The sequence below is a fragment of the Callospermophilus lateralis genome, chromosome 6 (assembly GCF_048772815.1).
Source record: "Callospermophilus lateralis isolate mCalLat2 chromosome 6, mCalLat2.hap1, whole genome shotgun sequence".
In the NCBI taxonomy this organism is placed as follows: Eukaryota; Metazoa; Chordata; class Mammalia; order Rodentia; family Sciuridae; genus Callospermophilus; species Callospermophilus lateralis.
Window position 1 is genome coordinate 118,707,254 of NC_135310.1, and position 23,129 is coordinate 118,730,382.

The following is a 23,129-nucleotide window of genomic DNA, read 5'->3' on the forward strand; positions in this document are numbered from 1 at the left end:
CTACAAAAACCAGGTTGAATGTTTTAGAAAGATTTATTAAGGCAAAATGCTAAAAGTGTGGTCCTGGGGTTTTGGCTCAGTGTTAAGGTGTTTGCCCAGCATGTGTGAAGCACTAGGTTCGATTCTCAGCACTACATATAAATAAATGAATAAAATAAAGCCTACCAACATCTAGAAATACATGTTAAAAAATGCTAAAAGTGTTTTTTAAGTGACTGTTAAATTAGGGATGGACAGGCAAAATGGCCTTTCAGAATATATTGTTAACCAGACGGATCCTACATGTCGATTACTTCACATACTATCTTTTTTTTTTTTTTTTTTAAAGAGAGAGAGAGAGAGAATTTTTTTAATATTTATTTTTTAGTTTTCGGCAGACACAACATCTTTGTTTGTATGTGGTGCTGAGGATCGAACCCATGCCACACGCATGCCAGGTGAGCAAGCTACCGCTTGAGCCACATCCCCAGCCCCAGACATACTATCTTCTGAGTCTTGCTTCACCTTAGAGAAACTCACATCGTAACAAGTGAAATTTACTCACTTCCCAAAATTTAATTCAATCCAAAATACAGTACAAAAAGAAAGGCATCTGAGACCAATCAAAACAAAATCTTTATTCTCCTTAGATTATTTTTTTTCTTCTTCAGGACAAAAAGCAGGTAAATAATTGGGATATTAAAGAAACTTAAATTTTAAATTGCAAGTGATATGAGTGTGATTTATATAGTAAAGATGCTATGGGGGCTGGGGTTGTGGCTCAGTGGTAGAGGACTTACCTCGCACATGTGAGGCACTGGGTTCAATCCTCAGCACCACATAAAAATAAATAAAAAGATATTGTGTCCATCTACAATTAAAAAAAGAAAAGTTAAAAAAAAAAAAAAAAGATGATATGGAACTCTTGTTCCTAAAGAGCCTTAAAGACATCCTTGGCCTTTAACATACACATGAATTGATCCACTTTATATGTTTTAAATTTTAAAAGTTTGTATGGTTCCTTGCTTAAAGCAATATTTTAAATTAACCTACCAATCCTGATTGTGTCAAGTCAGAGGCTTTTACTATAGAAAGAAATTTATGTAGCAATTTAGGTGCAAAATTTTCATTGGAATTTGATAATTGTTAAAGATAAAGGCAATATGATATTTTCAAAAGATAGAATAGTATATAGTTATTAAGTCGTGTTTTTAGATATTTATTATAAGAAAAATGCTCATATAATCTGAAATATGAAGAGTGGGCTATAAAACCATGTAAAATTATGACTGCAGCTTTAAGAATGGGCATGTAAATATTTAATATGCAAAGTATACATATATAATTAAAAGGAAATGAATCAAGGAATTGATAGAAGTTTCCCCAGATGCTAGAATTTCAGAGGGTTTTTAATTGTATCTTCTGTGCTTTCCTGATAGTCTGTAAGTATGTATTATTTTTCAAAAACCAGGGGGAAATGTTCTTTAAGAGCCCCAATGTTTGTGGTTTTTAGAAATGTACTTGTGTTTCTATGAATCTGACTCTTTGCTCAGTGTGTTTCATCCGTTTCTGAAGCTTTGTGTAAAAGAACTATTAAGGTTCCCAGTGTTCTTTAATATTCCAAAGAAGAAGAGCAAAAAGTACTGGCATGATTTCTTTAGTGTGGGGCTCCTTTGGGTTTAATTGACAGGCTGGTGTTTCAAACTTCTAAGGTCTAATATGGATAACACCCATGAATTAGGCCTTTTTTGCCTGCCCTCACCTGACCAGGCAGAATTAATCACCCCTTCTCTGTGCCTGTGTTAATACTCTTATTTTAGTGCTTTCCATGTTTTGTTAAAAAACAAAAACCAAAAAAAAAACAATGCATATATGTATCTTCCCCCCACCCCAGCCATACTACATTGCATGTTCCCTGAAAGGAAGAAGGGAATGACCTATCTTTGTATTCTTAATACAAAACACAGACCTTTGCTTCTCAGTAATTGGCCAAATGTCTTGAGCAAATACACAATAGTACCTCCTCCAATGTGCAGATTTCCTGAAGGAGCATATAAGGAATTTGTCTTAACATATCAGTATAATTTAGAAGAGCAGAGGTTTTCAGTGCTAAACCACAGCACAGTGAAGAGTATCAGTGAAAGGAAAGCAACCTATCAACAGCAGACTTTGAGTTTCTTCTGAGGATTGTGGATTGTTTTCACAACAGAACTACATGTGGTGAGCATATAAATTGATGTAGCTATTTTGGAAAGGCACTTGAGCAATATCTGTCAAATATAAAATGCATGTCACCTTTGCATTTGTAGGAATTTAGCCTCTAAATACACTTTTCATAAATAGTCATGGGCAATACTCATTAGAGGCTGTTGTTTGTAATATGTTTCTGAGTAGGAGATTGTAATGTTACACAGAATATTAGCAAATGAGATTATATCTGTGATAGGGGTGACAACGATGACGACCCTGGCTTTTCTTTATTAAAATACATAATATAGCCAGTTGTAGTGGTGTGCACCTATAGTCCCAGCTATGAGAGGCTGAGGCAGGAGGATCACTTGAGCCCGAGTTCAAAACTAGCCTTGACAACATAGCAAGATTCTGTCTCTAACAAGAACAAAAATAAAAATAAGCATCGTATGCCAGGCAGTGTGCCATTCATTTGACATGTTTTATCTAGTAATTCTTATTACAACCATATGGAAGAAACGGTCACCTGTTTTGCAAATGAGGAAACTGACCCCACAGAGATTAAATAACTTGCACAACAGCTAGTAAAGGGCAGACCTGATATTCAGTCTAGCACTTTTAATTGCTAAAATGCATGTTATCCACTCTACTGATGGAGAAGAATATATTAAGTGAAAAACAGTTTAGGATGGGGAGGGAGAAAAGCAGTTCAGTATTGAATGTATAGTATACTATCATATGTTTTTAATTTTTAAAAAAGTGATAGCACACACTGGAAGTAAACACAACAGAGGCTTTTTACAAGAGATAAATGACCTTTTACCAATATATGTATTTTTTTCTTTTGTGTTTTGCTAGCAGGTATGTATTACTTATGTAAAATTTTAACTAAAGTAAGTGGAGGTAACATTTCAAAAAATTCTAGTATTTAATGAAGACTAAGCTGAAATCGAGCAATAAGTGCTTTGTTCATTCCTACTTACATAACTTTATGTTGGGTTCTCCTTAATCTAATGACCTACCTTCAGCTCTCAATCCAAGATAACTGTTAACTTCCAAATTCACTTCTGCAGTTCATAGCTTATCTTATCCCAGTTTGAATATCTTATCCTACTTTGAGTGTTTGATTGATATAGCACAAGTATAAATTTTTATTCTTTTAAATTACTTTCATTTTCCCCAAAGAGTTTGAGACTACTTACAGTAAGATATAGTTAAAGATGAACATGTTAAAACTGTAAAGATTATAATTATGTGGTCTTAGCAGAGTTCTTTTTTTTAAGTTTCCAGAAATTGCAAAAAAGTGAAGGATTTTGATTTTTTTGTGTGTGTGTTTGTATACATGTATACTACTAGGGATTAAGCCCGGGGTATTTAACCACTGAGCGGTATCCTCAGCCCTTTTTTATATTTTGTTTAGAGACAGGGTCTTGCTTAGTTGTTTAGGGCCTTGCTAAGTTTGCTGAGGCTAGCTTTGAACTTGTGATCTTCCTGCTTCAGCCTCCCACACTGCTGGGATTACAGGCGTTTGCCAGCACACCCAGCAGGATTATGAATTATTATTATTTGATAAGAGGACACACACTTTTTTGTCCGAAGAAACAGTTTTTCTGATTCTAAATTTTTAGAAAAATTTGTTTCTTGGACCCTTTTATACAATTTATACTTTTTTAGTTTTGTGATTTTGTTTTTTTTCTCCCCAACTAAATTATAAGCTTCCTTAGGACAAACTCCTTTTTCCATACTATTTTTGTTCCATCTCTGCCTAGAAAACATGCACTTATTATTATGGCTGAAAGGAACAGTTGCAGCACAGCCACATTTCATGGATTATGTTACCACTACTTTTCAAAGACTTGATCTTTGATACCACTTTCATCCTCCTCAGCAGGGAATCTTCTCTGATAGTCTTCCAAAAAAATCATAATTTATTTCTTTGCATGTAGCTTTTACTGAGTTCTGTCTTACAACCCATAGTTTCTAGCCAAGTACACAGTGTGAAAAATTGGAAATTTGTTTGAGCTCTTGTTTTGTGAAAGCCACATCTTTTTAAATATGACCTATACCTTTTCTTTTCTCTTAGGCCAAGTTATCAAGGCATGGGACATTGGGGTGGCTACCATGAAGAAAGGAGAGATCTGCCATTTGCTTTGCAAACCAGAATATGCGTATGGCTCAGCAGGCAGCCTCCCTAAAATTCCCTCGAATGCTACTCTTTTTTTTGAGGCAAGTATATCTCTGAGCCTTGTGAACATCTGTTCTGCTATAGGGTTGCCTTTGAAGCAGCAGTCAATGAATGGAACAAGGAGCTGAGCTTGCTATTGAGAATCAGATCCAACTTATTTATTTTGGAGCTTGGCTTCTTGAATTATTTCCCACAAACTATAGGGATGTGTGCCAGTGCTTTCTTAGAAACGTGTCTCTGGCACAGAAAGGGCATATCCAAATAAACAAAAGACACTAGACTTAAAAATAAAGGTTCTGGACAGAAGTGTAAGTCTGACATACTTAGAAGTACAAGGATGAAAGTGGTGGAGATAAATGTTGAAATATGCCTATACCAAGTTTTAAATTATTTTCACATCGTAAAGTTTTATAAATGTCATAGATCTCTCTTTATTAGAAGCAGTAGGTTGTGATATGCTGTTTTTCCTATTTTGAATTGACTATACATGTTTGTAAAAACCTAATATTAAGAACTGTCCTAACTGGGTGATATATACTTTCAGTCAGTTGTAGGCCAGATTCCTAGGATTTATTCTTATATTTTGAAAATGGAACTTCATAACTTTGGGGTAGAAAAGTGGTGGCCTCAGAGTCAGACATCAAGTTCTGTGCCAGCACCTTGTCACTCTGGCTTTTTGCCCACAAGGCAGTTTTCCTAGTATTTCCTGTCTGTCTTTGCACTGCAGCCCCACAGGATATAGTCCTAGACATTATCATTACACAAAGTTCTTTCCAAGTATTGAAAAGTACAGTGTGTTTTTTTTCCCTATTTTTCCAATAACAAAGTTTTTTAAAAGTTTTATTTGTAAAATGAAAGAAAAATCAGTTGCCTTTACATATGTTAAATTGGCTTTGTTTGATCCTTTCTCAGCTAAATCTTTTTTCCTTTCTAGATTGAGCTCCTGGATTTCAAAGGAGAGGATTTATTTGAAGATGCAGGCATTATCAGGAGAATCAAACGGAAAGGAGAGGGGTATTCAAACCCAAATGAAGGAGCAACTGTAGAAAGTAAGTATAAAACTTGGGTTCTATTTAGTGGATGAAATAGAAATTGTTTTAAAAACTCTGTTTATAGAAATAAACATTGAATATACCTCAAGAATAATTTTAGATTCAACATTTATTTAAATGACTTCATTTACTAAGTATTAATTTAACGTGTGCATGCCAGGCACCCTGCCAGTCTCTACAAACTCCAAAATGAATAAAAGGCAATTCCATCCATCAAGGAATTCTTAGTCAGGACTCTTTGGGGGTCCCAACAACTATATTAATAGTCTCACATATTTATTAATTTGTGTCTCACAATAACCTTATGAGATAAGATTTATTATCCCCAGGCGAAAAAAGTGAGTTCAGGGATGTATAAAAATTGCCCAAGCTTACAAATTTACTAAACAGAACACTGGATTGTAATCCCTTTTAGGACTCTCAAACCCATCTCCCTATGATAACTGATTATTCTTCTTCCCTCCCAGAACACATTGTATATACCACCCTGTATAGGACATCTTTCTATCTTTCTTTCTTTCAATATTTCTTTTTTTTTTAATTTTTTTTTTCTTAGAGAGAGAGAATTTTAATATTTATTTTTTAGTTATCAGTGGACACAACATCTTTGTATGTACGTGGTGCTAAGGATCGAACCTGGGCCGCATGCATGCCAGGCGAGCGCGCTACCGCTTGAGCCACATCCCTAGCCCCTCTTTCAATATTTCAATATTTATTTTTTAGTTTTAGGTGGACACAATATCATTATTTTATTTTTATGTGGTGCGGAGGATCGAACCCAGTGCCCTGCGCATGCCAGGCGAGCACGCTACCACTTGAGCCACGTCCCCAGCCCAGGACATATCACTTTATATTACAATGAGTATTTGCCTGTTTCCCCAAGTATTTAGTGAGCATTTGAAAACAAGCATCTTTCTTTATCTTTTTATTTTCAGCATTTGCTTCAGGGTCCAACACATATTTGGTATTTAGTAAAACTTTCTACATGTATAAATGTTTAAAAGATACCATTATTGATTTGAATCCTTCAAAAGGGAAACATAAAGAAATACTTGAATTAAGAAAAACTCAAGGCTGGGGTTGTGGGTCAGTGTTAGTGCGCTTGCCTAGCATGTGTGAGGCACTGAGTTTGATTCTCAGCACCACATACAAATAAATAAAATAAAGGTCCAACAACAACTAAAAATAAATAAATAAATAAATATTTAAAAAGAAAGAAAAAGAAAAATTCAAAAGCCTAAATGTCCACCAACAACTAAAAGTAAGTATAAAACATGTGTGTGTGTATATATATATATATATATATATATATATATATATATATATATAAAAGAAAAAGAAAAATTCAAAAGCCAGGTGCAGTGGTATGCACCTGTAGTCCTGACTACTTGGTAATCTGAGACAGGAGAATTTCTGGAGTCCAACAGTTCAAGACCAACCTGAGCAACATAGCTCATTGTGCTCTATATGTGTACTTTGAATTGAAATGCATTCTGTCATGTATAACAAATTAGAATAAATAAATAACATTTTAAAAATGAAAAAGAAAAAACCCAAATCACTATATAACATGAACTATTATTATAAAAGGTTTTTTAAAAATAAAGAGTTACCAAGTGTATTGGCAATCTCAGCAACTTGGGAGGCTGAGACAAGAGGATCATAAATTCAAGGCACTGAAGTCTGGATAACTTAGCTAGACCCTGTCTCAAAAATTTTTTTAAAAGGCAGGAGCTGGGCACAGTCACACATGCTGGGATTACAGCCTGTAATCCCAATGGTTTGGGAGGCAGAGGCTGGCTTTGAATTTGTAATCCACCTGCTCTAAGCAACATAGCGAGACCCTGTCTCTAAATACATTTTTAAAAAAGAGCTGGGGATGTGGCTCAGTGGTTGAGTGCCCTGGGTTCAATTCCTATTATTTAAAACAGTTAACCAAAATAGTTGATGTTCTTGTTTTTTTAAAACATTTTTAGTTGTTATGGACCTTTATTTTATTTATTTGTATGTGGTGCTGAGAATTGAACCCAGTGGGTCACACATGTTAGGCAAGTGCACTACTACTGAGCCACAACTCCAGCCCCGATGTTCTTATTTTTATTAGTGTAGATACTACTTTGGAACTGTATTTCATTTCCAAAGTCTATGTTGCATCAAATTTAGTTGTCTTTTTATTGAAAGGAGTTGTAAATATTCAATGAAATATTGTAGTTGAAGTGTTTAGAACATTGTCATTTGTGGTAAGTTTTACACTAAATGAAGAGGTCATCAGATGTATGTCAGAGAAAGAACCCAGGCCAGAAATCAGGAGGTAGAGTTCCAGGTGTAGCTAGACCTCACTTATGGTCTTTTGACTCCTTTTTAGACATTGAAGTAGGGGTTGGACCTCTGGTTTCTAAGGTTCTACTAGTCCTAAAAATCTGTGATAGAATTCTTTTTTTTTTTTTTTTTTTTTTAATTTATTGTTGGTTGTTCAAAACATTACATAGTTCTTGATATATCATATTTCACACTTTGTTTTGTGATAGAATTCTAAAGGTTTATGAAAGCTATGGGAATGATCAAAAATTGTCTTCACTATTTTAATAGACATTTAAATTTATTTATATCATTTGTTTAATTTTTTTATTATGAAAAGTTTCAAATGCATACACAACAGCTTTTTTCCTATGATACAGAAACTCCTCAGATTAAAAACACATTATGAGTTGTTGAACTCATAATGTGTTTTTAAACTGTAGATTTTTGTCAGACAATTATAGACAAGATCACAAAACTGCCACTATAGAGATGACTTTGGAATAGTTGAAATTAGATCTTGTTTTTGGTAATACTTTCAATGGGAGTCATATTTTAACTGTTTTGAAATAATTTTAGACTTACAGAAAAGTTGCAAAACTCTTACAAAAAGTTCCCTTATGTGCTTCACCCAGCTTCCTCTAATGTTAAGATCTTACCTAACCACAGGACATTTATCAAAATCAGGAAATTAACATTGATAACAATACTGTTAACTGTCTACAGATCTTACTTGAATCTAACCAATTACCACAATAATGTCCCTTTCTGATCTAGGATCAAATTCAGGATCTAGTAGTATATTTAGTTGTCATGTCCCTATAATTCCCCTCCAGTGTGATAGGTCTTCAGGCTTTGTTTTTCATGACTCTGGCACTTTTGAAGATGACTGGCCTTTGTGTAGAATATCTTTCAGTTTAGTTTCCTCTGATGTTGAGGTTATACATTTTTTAAAAATATCATAGGAGCGATGTTGTGCCCTTCTGGGTTCATCATTATCAAGAGGTACGTGGTTTTGATGTCTCATTACTGCTGATAACTTAGATCTCAAGGTGGAGTCTGCCTTGTTTCTCTTCTATTAAAGTTACTATTTTGCACTTTGTAATTATAATTACTAAGTATTTCATTAAGAAAAATGCTGACACTGTGCAAGTTGGTTCACATCACACCTTCATATGCTTATTATCATTAATGATTAGCATTATCATATGCTCATCCGTTAATGATTAATGATTTTTGGATAAAATAATGATTACTGTGGTATTTGACTAATGGCAATTTTTCTATTTCCATTGTTCTTTCCAAATTTATTAATTGAAATTCTACTGTCAGGAAAAGCAACCTTTTCTCCCATATGTATATATTGTTTATATCATTATGTATCTGTGGGTATTTATTTTCTTCTCTTAGTCATTTTTCATTACTATTCTTATTTTGTTGCTCAGATTATTCCAGATTTGGCCATTGAAAACTTCTTTAAATTGGCTTTTTTATTTTTTCAACATATCCCCATTGGGTTTTTTGTTTTGTTTTGTTTTGTTTTTGCACTTCCCTATTTTCTGATGCTCTAGGCTCATCTTAAAATTTCTTCGCAGCTCCAGGCCTAGAATCAGCCTTGCCTCCAAAGACCACTTTTATTAGAGAGAGGTATTTAGAAATCAAGATCTGGGTGCTAGGTGTGCTTGCACTGTAGGACTGCTTCTATAATGTCTTAGCAGACAGAGGCAGGAAGTGTGTGTGTGTGTGTGTGTGTGTGTGTGTGTGTGTGTGTATGTATGTGTGTGTGCTCTATGTATTTCTTTTTCAATCTTCATATGTATTAAGAATCATGAGTAAACTGGGCATGGTGGCATATGCCTGTAATCACAGTAGCTTCGGAGTCTGAAGCAGGTGGATTGTGAGTTCAAAGCTAGCCTCAGCAATTTAGTGAGGCCCTAAGCAAATTAGCAAGACCCTGTCTCTATAAATAAAATATAAAAGAGGGCTGGGAATGTGGTTCAGTGATTAGGTGCCCCTGGGTTCAATCCCTGGTAAAAAACAATTAAAAGAACTCTGAGGGGCTGGGGATGTGGCTCAATCGGTAACATGCTTGTCTGGCATGTGTGGGGCACTGGATTCGATCCTCAGCACCACATAAAATAAAATAAAGATATTGTGTCCACCAAAAATTGAAAAATAAATATTAAAAAATTCTCTCTTAAAAAAAAAAAAAGAACTCTTGAGTACATGCTCACAGTTTCAGTTCACTGCCACAGATTTATTCTCCCTTTGCTCATTTGAAACTTTTTTCTTATCTGTGCTACCCTAGAATGTTTATGAAGTAGTCTTAGCATTACTAACCCATGGCCCCATGAAAAACACATTTCCTAAGCAGGAAATAATTATCTAGGGTTTTAATTTTTTTTATATTTGTTTTTTAGTTGTAGTTGGACACAATACCTTTATTTCACTTGTTAATTTTTATGTGGTGCCGAGGATCGAACCCAGGGTCTCACACATGTGAAGCAAGCATTCTACTGCTGAGCCACAACCCCAGACCTTATCTAGGGTTTTTAATTTAGGAAACTTCTTTCTCACTCCCTTTAGTGTAGTTTTTATTCATTTGTAGTACAGTTTGGTTCCCGTATTTCTTTTGCAGAGACGAGCAGATGCATGTTTGTTTTTTTCATATATCGCCTTATTTTTTCCATAAAAGTATAGAATACTATGGATAGAACTTTTTTTAAGAGTATTTGAAGAATTTTTTATGAATAATCCTATTATTTTTTCCTGTTTCCAAATATTTTAAGAGTAAAGGCAATGACTAATTTTTTGTTTCTCATCTTATTAGAAGGTACTTCCCTGGGAAATTTGAGTAAATCATTTATTTTTACTTTCTACCCGGTGTTTTTGCTTCTTTTTCTTTCTCTCTCTCCCTCTCTCTCTCTCTCTCTCTCTCTCTCTCTCTCTCTCTCTCTCTCTTGTTGTTGTTGTTGTTGTTGTTGTTGTTCTGGGGATTAACCCCAGGGATGCTTTTACCCTGAGCTACATCCCCCGATTTTTTTTTTTTTTTTATTTTTATTTTGAGACAGGGCCTTGCTAATTTTCTGAGGTTGACCTTGAACTTGTGGTCCTCCTGCCTCAGCTGCTGGAGTCCTTGGGATTACAGGCATGCACTGCTATGCCTGGCCTGCCTTCCTTCTTTTAAGCACATTAGCCATGTAAGGGCGAAAACAGAGATTGTCTTAAATGTGGTCTCTGTTTCAAACCAGGATTACCTTGTTCTTTTTGAAGTCTTCTCAGTTCTTACTGGTTTGCCTTTTCTTTATAGCATCACCCAAACTTTGAGTTTCAAACCCAGTTATAAATCCTAGAACTAAAGCTATCTCTACAGTGAAAGAATAGACCATGATCACCTATTACCTTATGTTGTTATGTAAGAGTTATTAAGTTTCTGTAATTTTGCATAAAGATCCAATAAAGTAGTTTTTCATAGGGGACACATACAATTTGAAGTCATGGACTTGAGTTTTGAGTGTTGGGAGTATTACTTGATATTTTTAGGACTTTAGATAAATTACTTACCCACCTCAGGTATCCAGGTTTATCGGCTAGAAAATGGGAATAATTGTTTACCCCTACAGTTTATTGTGATAGTTATGAAGAAAGGTAATCTAGCATATGATGGATACTTAATTTTTTTTTCCAATCTTATATATATCCTTTATATAATTTGTTTTGTTTCCTTCAAATGAATTTATGGAGGGCTAGGGCTATAGCTTAGTGGCAGAGCACTTGCCTGGCATGTGTGAAGCACTGGGTTCAATCTTCAGCACCACATAAACAAATAGAATAAAAGGCATTCTGTCCAATTACAACTATAAAAAAAAAATGACTTATGGAAAGAAACCCTTGATTTCCCTTATTTCTTAAATCTAGTCCATTAGCAAATCCTTTAGGCTATGCCAGGGTTGACCTAGAACTCATGGTTAATTTGTCTCTAGTAACAGAAAATCAATTTTATATATTTTTAATAGTTATCAGATATGTATCATATTTCTGTGGAATTTTTTTCTTTTGAAGAGTAATGTGGACCAAATCAAAAGGCTTTTACTGACGGGCTGAAGCAGAGTGGCACTCAGTGGCAGACTGCTTGCCTAGCATTTATGAGGCACAGGGTTCGATCCTTAGCACCATGTAAAAATAAACAAATAGAGGCATTCTGTCCATCCACAACTAAAAAAAAAATTTTTTTTTTAAATAAATAACGTGACCTGGTTCCACTTTGAGGATGGGATTCCAGGTTCATTTTTTTTAAGCTTTCTGAATTGTAATCTTTTGCTTCCTTTTCATAATTTGTCTCTACGTGGAAGAGAGAGCTTATATTAGTTAGTTTGACAAGATTTATTCTTTCTCAAAGAATTTTTTGTTTTTACTCTATATGTCAGGATCCTAATGTTGGCAAACCAATTTTTGGTTCTGTTCCACTGTGCTTTTTCTTGTGTCAGTTAAGATGACTGTCTTGTAATTTTTCCATTAAAAAAAAAAAAAGGTACCCTAATTGATATGATTAAGAAGACTGATACTTTAGTCATTTATTTTAGTTAAATTGACAGTAGTGGTTATATCGCCACTTTTAAGCTTTGCTTTCCTAGAAAATCCAGTGTAGTGGTTGGGATTGTGGCTCAACAGTAGAGCGCTCACCTAGCACGGGCAGGACCCGAGTTCCGTCCTCAGCACCACATAAAAATAAAGGCATTGTGTTGTGTCCATCTACACCTAAAAAATAAATATTTTTTAAAAAAAATCCAGTGTAACTGAAAAGGCTCTAAATATTTCCAGTTTCTCTTCCCTCAACTCCTAGTCTCTCACATCTTCTGATATTTCAATTTTAGTGGTTGGAGCAGGCTCATCAAAAGCCTGGTCTAGTGTTGGGTCTCTTGCCTCAGTACTTTCAGTCACATTTGAATGCAGAAAATGCACAATCGGCAGTATTTCCAAATGAGAACATTTTGACAAAGTGATCTGTAGGTTCAAGTTGTTAGAATGCCCCCTTTAGCCACTGAAATGATAAGTGGGTGGGTTGCGGAGAGACTTTTAAAAAAAGAAGAAAAAAATCAATAAAGGTACTGGAAAATAGCAGAATATAAAAAGTGGGCCAGAAATTATGAAGAAGTTTTGGAATATGTAAAGCAGATGAAATTGGACTGGTGGAAACTAGATTCAGCAAATTCAACCCAAAACAGGTGTAGAGAAGACCTCTGAAGAGGTACATACTGTTCTTCTCAACAGGCTAGGGCAGAACTCCAAGCTCACAATCAGTTGGTGCTAGGAAGCCAGAACAGGCTATGGGGCAATCATCAGGATTGTTATAAAACAATATGGAACAGCTGGGCTAGTAACCTCTTCTGCAGTAGTTCCTAGGTTTGGCTGAATTTAGAATTCTCTGGCAGTCCTTTAAAAATCCTGATGCCCGTGCCTTAGACCAATTAAATGAAAATCCCAAAGAATGGAACAATTATTTTTAAAAACTCACCAGGTAATTCTAGTTTGTAGCCAAGGGCTGAAAACTATTACCTTAGGGTCTGTCTGACTGTGGCTTTTGCTCCAAAGCTAAATCCAAGGTTAAGGCCAGGTTCTAAAGTAAACTGGCAATCTGCCTCAGAAGACTGCAGGTGTTAATCTTGAACTAGAGAAAGAGACTATAAAGTGTCTTTGAAATTTTAAAATAGACTTAAAGGGGAAAAAAAGTGAAAAGGCAGCTTGCTATAATAGCAAATAATTTCAGAGTTCCACTTCTGAAGTAAATCTTTTCCATAACATCAGCAATGGGAAATGGTGTTTCCAACCTTACTCTGAACACATGCTCAGCCTGTAGTAACTGCTCAATAAAATCTGGGCATGGTGGCACACATCTGTAATCCCAGCAATTCTGGAGGCTAAGGCAGGAGGATTACAAATTAAGGCAACCTCAGCAAGTTAGGAAGATCCTGTCTAAAAAAATAAAAAGGACTGGAGATGTTAACTCAGCGGTAAAGCACTCCTGGGTTCAATCTCCAGTACCATATACCAAAAGTTACTGCTCAGTAAATGTTTGTGAAATTGTCATCCATAACCCCCCTGCCCCCAAATCAGCTTACCCTTTTGGGAAAATACATTGCCATGAAAATACATTCGACTGCTTAGAAAAACAGTGCCAGACCATTTGATCATTCTGAATTCCTTTTTTTTTTTTTTTTTTTAAAAAGAGAGAGTGAGAGAGGGAGAGAGAGAGAGAGAGAGAGAGAGAGAGAGAGAGAGAATGAATTTTAATATTTATTTTTTAGTATTCGGCGGACACAACATCTCTGTTTGTATGTGGTGCTGAGGATCGAACCCGGGCCGCACGCATGGCAGGCGAGCGTGCTACAGCTTGAGCCACATCCCCAGCCCCCTCCTTTTTTTTTTTTTAAATTGACCTGAAAGCAGCATCATCAGCAAATATCACAAGGGGTGGGGGGCAGGGGCAGGGAGCCCCAAGGTAAACTAACAGAAGAAATAGAAGAGAACTTTAAAATACTGATTACTATCTTCAGAGATAGTTGAAAGGATATTAGATTCATAAGTCAAAAAACCAAGTTTTCTGAAGGAAAGGGAAGACAAGAAAGTTTCTGAAAATTAAGAGTATGTTTATCAAAATTGAAATTCGAAGAAGGACAAAGAGCGCAACAAATGGTCCCTGACATCTGAATTGGTGATCTGAATCATAGTCAAGGGTATCTCAAAACACAGGAAAAGATATATAAAAGGTGAACAAAAAATGAGAGGACATAGATGAAAAATCCAGGAGAGACAATGAGCATCTAATCAGACATGTAATAGAAAATTTCCTAGAGGAGGAAGGAAAGAGTCTTAAGAATATCAAGGTCAGTTGACAGGCAGACAGGAAAAAGAAGTTTTCCACTGTTTTCATCTAGATATAGCCTAGTGAAATTTCTGAATTCCCTAGCTTAAAAGAAAGTTCTGAATTCTTCCAGAGAGGAACAAGGTATGTGCAAAGGAACGGGGAGGATCTTATTGGTGATACTAAATACAAAGATGGGAGCTTTAACCATTATTATTTTCTGTATTTTGAATCTAGAATTCTGTCCACAATCTATCATTTAAGTAGGAGAACAAAATTAACTTTAGAATATGCAGATTAATACCCTTTTTGAAACAAATACTGTAGGTTGTGGTAAAACATAAAAAGAAATAACAACTCAAGGAATAAAATAAGAGTGAACAAAACAACAATTTTTGTATTGAATATTTTTTTACCTGGAAAGAGCCTTGAAATGGTAGAGCTATAATATTAAAAGTAATATTGATGATTTAAGTTTAACAATCTGAACCAAGGGGCTAGGATTGTAGCTCAGAGGCAGAGTGCTCGCCCAGCATATGTGAGGCCCTGGGTTCGATCCTCAGCATCACATAAAAATAAATAAGTCAAACAAAAGTATTGTGTCCATCTACAACTAAAAAATAATAAATTAAAAAAACAAACAATCTAAACCGAGGTTCTGGGTCTTTCCCTACACACATTTTTTTAATTCATGCATTGTAGTTGTACATAATGATGGGATTTGTTATTAACATATTCTTACATGCATATGATACAACAATATAATTTGGTCAATATCACTCATCAGCACTTCCCTTCTCCCTGCCCCCTTCCTACCCTTTCATCCTTTCTTGAGCTCTCCTTGATTTTTTTTTTAAGTTGTGGATGGACATAATAACTTTTTTAAATTTACTTTTTATATGGTACTGAGGATGGAACCCAGTGCCTCACAGGTGCCAGGCAAGTGCTCCATCACTGAGCTACAAGCCCCTCCCTCTGATTTTCTTGAAATTCGTTCCTACCTTTCTTTTCCTTTTTCCACTAGCTTCTGCATACAAAAATATGACTCTTGACCTTCTGAGTTTTACTTTTTTGTGTGTGTGTGTGTGGTGCTGGGGATTGAACCCAGGGCCTTGTGCATGCAAGGCAAGCACTCTGCCAACTGAGCTCTATCCCCAGCACCTCATTTTTCGTTATGGCTGAAAAAAACTCCATTGTGTGTGTTTAATATTTTCTTTATCCATACATTCGTTGATGGACACATGGATATATATGTGTCACTGTAGCATAATGACTTTAATTCTTCAAGATATATACCTAGAAGTAGTATATTTTGGTCACATAGTGGTTCCATGTGTAGTCTTTGAGGAATCTTCATACTGATTACCATAGTGGTTGTACTAAATTATTAACCTACCAACAGTGTAAAAGTTATTTCTTTTTCTCCACATCCTGTCTGTCTGGGTCATTTTAACAGTGTGGTAGGTGGAAGAAATGGAGACAGGAGACCTAATTTTCCAAAATAATTTTCTTATTCCAGAGAAAATCATGCTGCTTTGTGGTCTTTGGCAGTACTGGGGATTGAACCTGGAGCCTTGCACATGCTAGGCAAGTGCCCTACCACTGAGCTACATCTCCAACCTCTTTTATTTTGAGATAAGCCCTTTCTATTTTGTAACAGAGTTTTGCTAAATTGTGAAAATTTAGCTGACCTCAAACTTGCAGATCCTCCTGCCTTAGCCTCTGGAGTATCTGGGATTATTGGCTTATACCTCTGCGCCTGGCCTGTGCTGATTTATACAATTTGTGAAAAATTTAATGGAAAGTATTAGTAAAAATAGCACTTAGAACTACCAAAGCATCCAGTTGGAGTGGGGAACTAGAGGAACAACAAAAAAAAAATCACTTCAGCAAAAATAATAAGAAAACTGTTGTATAAAAAATCTAAAATAAGAATAAAACCGCTCATCAGTGATTGCGAAAAATATGGATGAGTTAAAGTCTCCTATTAAAGACAGAAAGCGGGGTGGGGATGTGGCTCAAGCGGTAGCGCGCTCGCCTGGCATGCTTGCGGCCCGGGTTCGATCCTCAGACCACATACAAACAAAGATGTTGTGTCTGCCGAAAAACTGAAAAATAAAAATATTAAAATTCTCTCTCTCTCTCTCTCTCAAAAAAAAAAAAAGAAAGCCTCATAAAGTGAAAATGTGACAGTTATAACAAATCTATCTGTTCTTTATAACTGAAATCACAAAAACAAGGCACCAAAAATTGAAGATAAACTGGGCATGATAGTGCATGCCTATAATCCCACTGACTTGGGAGGCTGAGGTAGAAGGATTACAAATTGGAGGCCATCCTCAGTAATTTAGACTCTAAGAAAACTAGTGAGACCACATCTCAATAATAATAAAACAAAAAGAACTGGGATTGTACTTAAATGGTATAGCACCCCTGGGTTCAATCTCTGGTACCTCCCCCACCCCAAATTGTTTTTTTTGTTTTTGTTTTTTTTTTTTTTTTGTTGTTGTTGTTGTTTTAAATAAACCATGTTGAGATCTTGTAGAGCTGAGGCTTTTTGTTTTGGTGGTGATGGTCATTGTTCACATGCTTTTGAAGTACTTATGAATGCCTTGGAAAATAAGTCTAAGAGAAAGCAAGTTCTTGAAACTATTTGATTATGTTTTCACAAAATAACATAGTGTATCTTGGTCTAAAATGAACAGTGTTAATTCTGTCAGAAGTTTTGGATTTATATAGCTCCTTTCTTTGTAAAAGGTATTCTATCTCCAAGTCTTCAGGTAGTATATAATCATAGAAGAAAATATTCTTTTATTGGTTTTAAAAAAAAAGACCCAACCAACCAATGGATCATTTATTTTAGAGTAATTACAAAACAAAAGCTCCATATTGTTAATAAATTTGAATAGCCTCCTAGAATTTATTAAAATAGGAGTAGGGACTAATGGATTCAAAAAGAAAATTTCTGTTAATTAGTGAAAATTACCATCCTTTTCTTAATGCCCATTTTCAGATTAGTCATTAAATAAACATTTACTTCCTGGCCCTGAACTGTGTGCTGAAATACAAAAGAAGTATAATACGATGCATTTGCCTATTAGAAATTTTACTTGACTTGTACTTGGACAGCTGTCTGTGGCGCCATTAAAATTTTCATATACAGAGTTCTAAGACATATTTAATCTGGTGTAATTTATGACTAATTATAGGAAAATAATGACAGCTAGCATTCATTGAGTTTATCTTTATATTCAAATGTAATACTGTTTTCACATGGTAGATACCACAGTGTATGAATTAATGAATACCAGGTACTGTGCTAAAGCTTTAATTCAATACCTAATTTAATTCTTAGCATCTATGAGTTAACTAGTATTATTATCCCTATTCTATAGATGAAAAGACTGAGGTCCCAATAATTTAAATTGTGTCCCCAAACCACAATTGTTAAGTTGCAAAATGGCACTGGCATCCACATCTGGCTCAGTGCTCTACTGGTATGGAATGAAAAGTGTTGAGTTTGTGTTGACTGAGTTATTTGCTAGGTGTATGCTTCCTGTTTAGACTAAGGAAGAAGAAATCATTTGCATAAATGTAACATCATTCCAGTAGCCAGGTCCCATGCCTGCCCTCTGTTAGTATCTGTCCTGAGTCCCATAAGCAATCTCCCAATAGTGTTCATTCACCTCAAATAATACAAAATGGTATTGGGCGGGGGAGGCAGTTAGGGGAAATTTGACCACTATGCCTGATGAAAGCCATTTCCTTGTAATCAGTGATTAATATGTCTTTTAAAAATTCATCTCTACTTGCCTTTATAGAGCAATTATTAAGATTCCACTCTGTCAGATGCCCTGCTCTGTTAGGCAGGAGAAACTCATTTGGTATGAATTAGGCAGCAGAGAATACCCTTGCTGAGTGGGAGTAACCTGTCACAACCTGATTTTCTCTGGCCAAATGACCAGTCTTGTTTAGTTAGTAGTAATGCCATTATATTCCCATTCAGATCCCCATGACCCAGCAATTGTTTTGGGAATGAGTGCAAAGCTATCAGACACCAACTACTATAATTAGAAAAGGAGAAAACAGACACTTACCAGAGCTAACGTCTTTAGGCTGGAATGTTTACAGTGCCTTTTTTTTTTTTTTTTTTTTTTAAAGTTATGAAGCCTCTTTCTCAATTTCACTTCCTAAAATACCAATTGTACAGTTTAGGGGTTCTTGCATTCCAGTTTTTGTTACTGCTGTGCACTCTCTCTTTCCTTTTTTCCCCTATTTTAATCGAAGTACAAATTGCTGTCAGCACATCGAGTTCATGTGCCAGCCACATTCAGAACAGGGTGTTCTGTGCTCTTCAAAACAAAATTGCTCTAGGGCAGTAAGAGAACAATAAGTCAGAGCTCCAGTTTAAATGATGTTTTGCAGCAGACTGGGCTCACTTGATGTGGTTACACTCGGATTGTGCAGCTAAGTTTGGATAATTTGGTTTGGTTTAACTTTGTGGGACTTAGAGGACCTTCCTCCCTTTAAGTTATGTAGACTTTGAGTCAGGAGAAAATATTGTCTCTTTTTAACTTGTTTATTTCTTTCTCTACCAAAAAAGCCTTAAGTAGAAGCATCATGTATGTACTTTTATTCTCTTTGGAACGTCATAGATCGTTTACTTCCCATAAATCATCTTGGTTGAGATTAGCGACAGACCTCTTGAGCCCTAGAGACTAAGCTCCCAAGTGAGTCATGCTGCTTTTTATTAAATATTTATTGAGTATTTGCACTAAGAGATATAAGGTCAAAAGCAACCACAGGTCTTCCACAGCCAGAGCTGCCATGGTTTTCTTTGGTGGCAGTTGTTAAGACAATATACAAGAAAATAACTGGATCTGTAGGAACTAGGCATATCATCTCTATCTGTCACCTAGAGAGGGGAGCCCTCATTATGGCAATGGCAATCTTCCTGTGCTCCAAGTGGTATGTGAATTCTTGTTAGCAATCTTATAGAACTTGTCACTCGTGTTCCAAGTTTAGAAACCAATTAACCCAGCAAAGATAGCCTTTGCTACTTGTAGATATAAAGAATCAATGGGCTGTGTATACCCTGAGGCAATGATACCGCCTCTTGCTCTGATATTGCAGATAACATCAATGTTACATGGTGGTAGTTTTATGTATACAAATATAAACTGCTGTTCATGTGTGGGTCTGTATCAGAATAAGATTTATTGTCTCTTTCAGAGAGACTAGTTACAATGAATGTTTTGTTTTCTTAATTATGCCTTTTTTATAGTTTTACTTAGCTTTGTTTTTTATTTTTGTTTGTTTTGACTTGCTTACTTCACTTATCTTTCCCAACATGTTTATTAGTAGGCAGTCTTTTTATCCCTCTAATGATGGGTTATCACGTATAAAGAGAACCCTGAAATTATTTATATGATTTCAAGTACATACAAGCTGAAAGCCAGGCTAGGAAACTGACACACAGGCAGAAATCCTTTGCAGGGTCTGGATTTCCTGTTTTGAAAACACATTCAAACTTGATCAACCAAAAGCCACAACAAATATACTGAAAATTTCCTCCCCTACTAAATGTGCTATCCTTTTGGGGTGGGGATAGGGGGAGGTAATACTTCTAACAATAACCCTCAGACCAAAAAAATCTGTTAACATCCCAATACTTGAGACATTACATAATACATGAGCTAAAATTCATTTTGCTCAGCAATCGTTTTCATAAAAAGTATCATCCATTAGTCTAAATCAAATTTCTTGGGAAGATTTAAGAAAATTTAGGTATGCAAACTTCTAAGAACTCTCAACCCCTTTAGAAAATCAACTTTTACTCCAGTAAAAATATCTTAAGCCTTAGACTCCCTCCTGCAGAACCTAATGTGGATGGAATTGAAAATAGTAAATTGAATTTATTTTTTAAATATTTCCAATTCAGAATGACCTTCAATTTGTTGCAGGTTGAATGTTTTATCTAGAGCATTCCAAAAATGAATATAATTTACAGGGAAACATTGCATTTATGAGTATAGGATATAAAACAAAATACCATATACCAACCCCACCCTGAAAGCCAGTCTAGCTCCTGCTGTCACTTGAAGGAACTGACTCAGGATCCAGGCCTCTCTAGTTTATTCCAAGCTTTTTGGACTCCATCGTATATTTGCAATGGGAGCAAATCATTAATACTACCTGTATTAATCCTAGTGAGTTAAAAAAGGGTAGAGAGCTTTAAAGCATATATATCCAGGCAATATTTGGGTTTTTAGTATGTATACTAACCACCACTGTTTACTCTTCATAGTTTCTCTCATTTTGCAGGCCTAAGCTAAAGATAAACCCATCAAATGACTAGCTATAGTAGTTAGCTTTGAAGCCGGTTTCAGGCCTATGTTGAGTTATATTATTCAATTCTCTGGGTCATAGAATCATAGAATTTTAGAGCTTTGAGGGACATTTGAGGTCATGTAGTTCAAATGTATAGTAAGTTGTACTGAAAATCACAACTATTTTGGAAAATAATAGTTATCTTATTGGATGTGGGATACATTTAAGAGAAGAGTGATTTTTAGTTTCTCTAAAGCAAGTTATTGATCCAAAGTTGGTCATCCAGTATTAGAAAAGAAGTGTTTTAGGAAACTGCCATAGATTTGAATATAGGCTATTATATTACAGAAGTAAGAATAATGAATTTTCTCATGAAAGACAAATTATTATATTCCCTGGTGAATGTTACCCTAGCTTATAAGCCATCTGTTTTTCTTACTGAGTCAAAGACTGGAAGGCATAAATATTCGTAATGTTAACAGTAGTTGGAAGGTTTCAGAGAATTGTTTTTCCTAGAAAAATGAATCTAACCTATCAAGGAAAAACAATGTGTATATGTATTTTTTCTATTTTGTATTTATATGAAAGCCTCTTATCTAATATGAAATAACCCTGGGAATAAGCTCAATGAATTTGGGTGGCCTGGGGTCTTAGATCCCAAGAAATTGACCTTTTCACTTTACATTTCAAAAGAGATTGTTAATAATAATTTGATTTTTAAAGTTATAGTAATACTATTAATTCCTTCACACTTTAAATTTATTACTTCCACTAAGGAAAACAGCTTAGTTACTTTTGTGTTTCCTTTGGATTTTTCATTTTTATTCATATATATTTGTGAATGTGATTAGGACCCTTAAAGAGGAAAGAGCTTCAGTTAACCTTGGTATATTATTAAGGAAATAACCACTCAGTTGGGTTCTTGCCCAAGAATCTGAAGTCAAGATACAGTTATAGAAGGTCATTATATATTTGATATTAAGTTTGTGGCATTTTAGTAATTATCTTTTATGTAATCTGTCTTGACCCTGTGTTACAAGTAAGGAAATGGTCATAGGCTTAGATTAAACCTATGTTCTAGTTGGATTTTTTGTTTGGGGGTGGGGGTTGTTTTTTGGTTTTGGGGGTTTTGTTTGTTTGTGTCAAGGATTGAACCCAGGGGTACTTAACCATCGAGCCACATCCCCAGTTTTTAATTTTAGTTTTCAGACAGGGTCTCACTATGAACTTGTGATCCTCCTGTCTCAGCCTTCTAACCTGCTGGGATTTCAGGCATGCACCACTGAGCCCAGCTTCTAGTTGGTTTTATTGCCCACTAAGCCTCTTATTGATAAGGTTATCAGCAATTTTATGTTTAACTTAAAACAGAAATATGATTGCTGGGTGGGCGAAACTGAGATGAGACGTAGCACTATGTTTCTTAATGAAATGAGAGAGGGGAAATGGTATTTGATACATTGGTGGTCACTCACTCTTCACTTCACTGAATTACTGAGTCCTAAGGAGCCACTTTATTGATTGTCCTCTCTCACCCTCAGTCCACCTGGAAGGCTGCTGTGGTGGAAGGATGTTTGATTGCAGAGATGTGGTATTCACTGTTGGTGAAGGAGAAGACCATGACATTCCAATTGGAATTGACAAAGCCCTGGAGAAAATGCAGCGGGAAGAACAATGTATTTTGTATCTTGGACCACGGTAAGCAGCATACCAGTTCAGCACACTGAGAAGGTATCTAAAGAACAGGGATATGCTTACTTTTTCATTCAGCATTTTGATATTTTCAGTGATGTTAATACAACAGTGGAAACATTCATTGAGTCAGGTCATAGTTAGTCATCAAGTAAATTAATGGGCCTTACAGTATCACAAAGGTTTGCAAGTATGTTTATTTGGTTGATGCATGTTAAGGATAGTATTACCAGCCATGTAGCCAAGTCAGGCAGTTATCAGTCCTCATATGTAATTCTCTTGCCCCTGTTCTCTTTTTCTCTATATTGGGCAGAAGGCATTGGGAGTTGAAGCATTTGGATGATTTACTACCACTTGAATTTGTGCCACATGTTCTTATAGAGGCATCTCCCTCCTCTACCCCCCCCCCCAAAAAAAAGCCTGTTCTTCCTGGATCTAAAGGCAGCGGAGATGACTCATTTTTGCCTAAATTTTTCCCATTATAAGGATATCCATTAGCACTTCCAAGCTTAGAACTATCAGACACTGACAGTCTCTCTTGTGA

At 35.6% G+C, this 23,129-nt stretch overlaps 1 protein-coding gene across 6 annotated transcripts in view; it reads left to right on the top strand.

Annotated features, from left to right (window-relative positions):
- Positions 1-23,129, top strand: part of Fkbp5 (FKBP prolyl isomerase 5) — a 116,734-nt gene that overhangs the window by 72,684 nt on the left and 20,921 nt on the right. For all 6 annotated transcript variants that reach the window (XM_076858839.1, XM_076858838.1, XM_076858841.1 and 3 more), the window contains exons 4-6: positions 4,253-4,395; positions 5,289-5,403; positions 22,435-22,591. In XM_076858839.1, the coding sequence (XP_076714954.1) occupies positions 4,253-4,395; positions 5,289-5,403; positions 22,435-22,591 (415 nt within the window). The remainder of the gene's footprint in view (positions 1-4,252; positions 4,396-5,288; positions 5,404-22,434; positions 22,592-23,129) is intronic.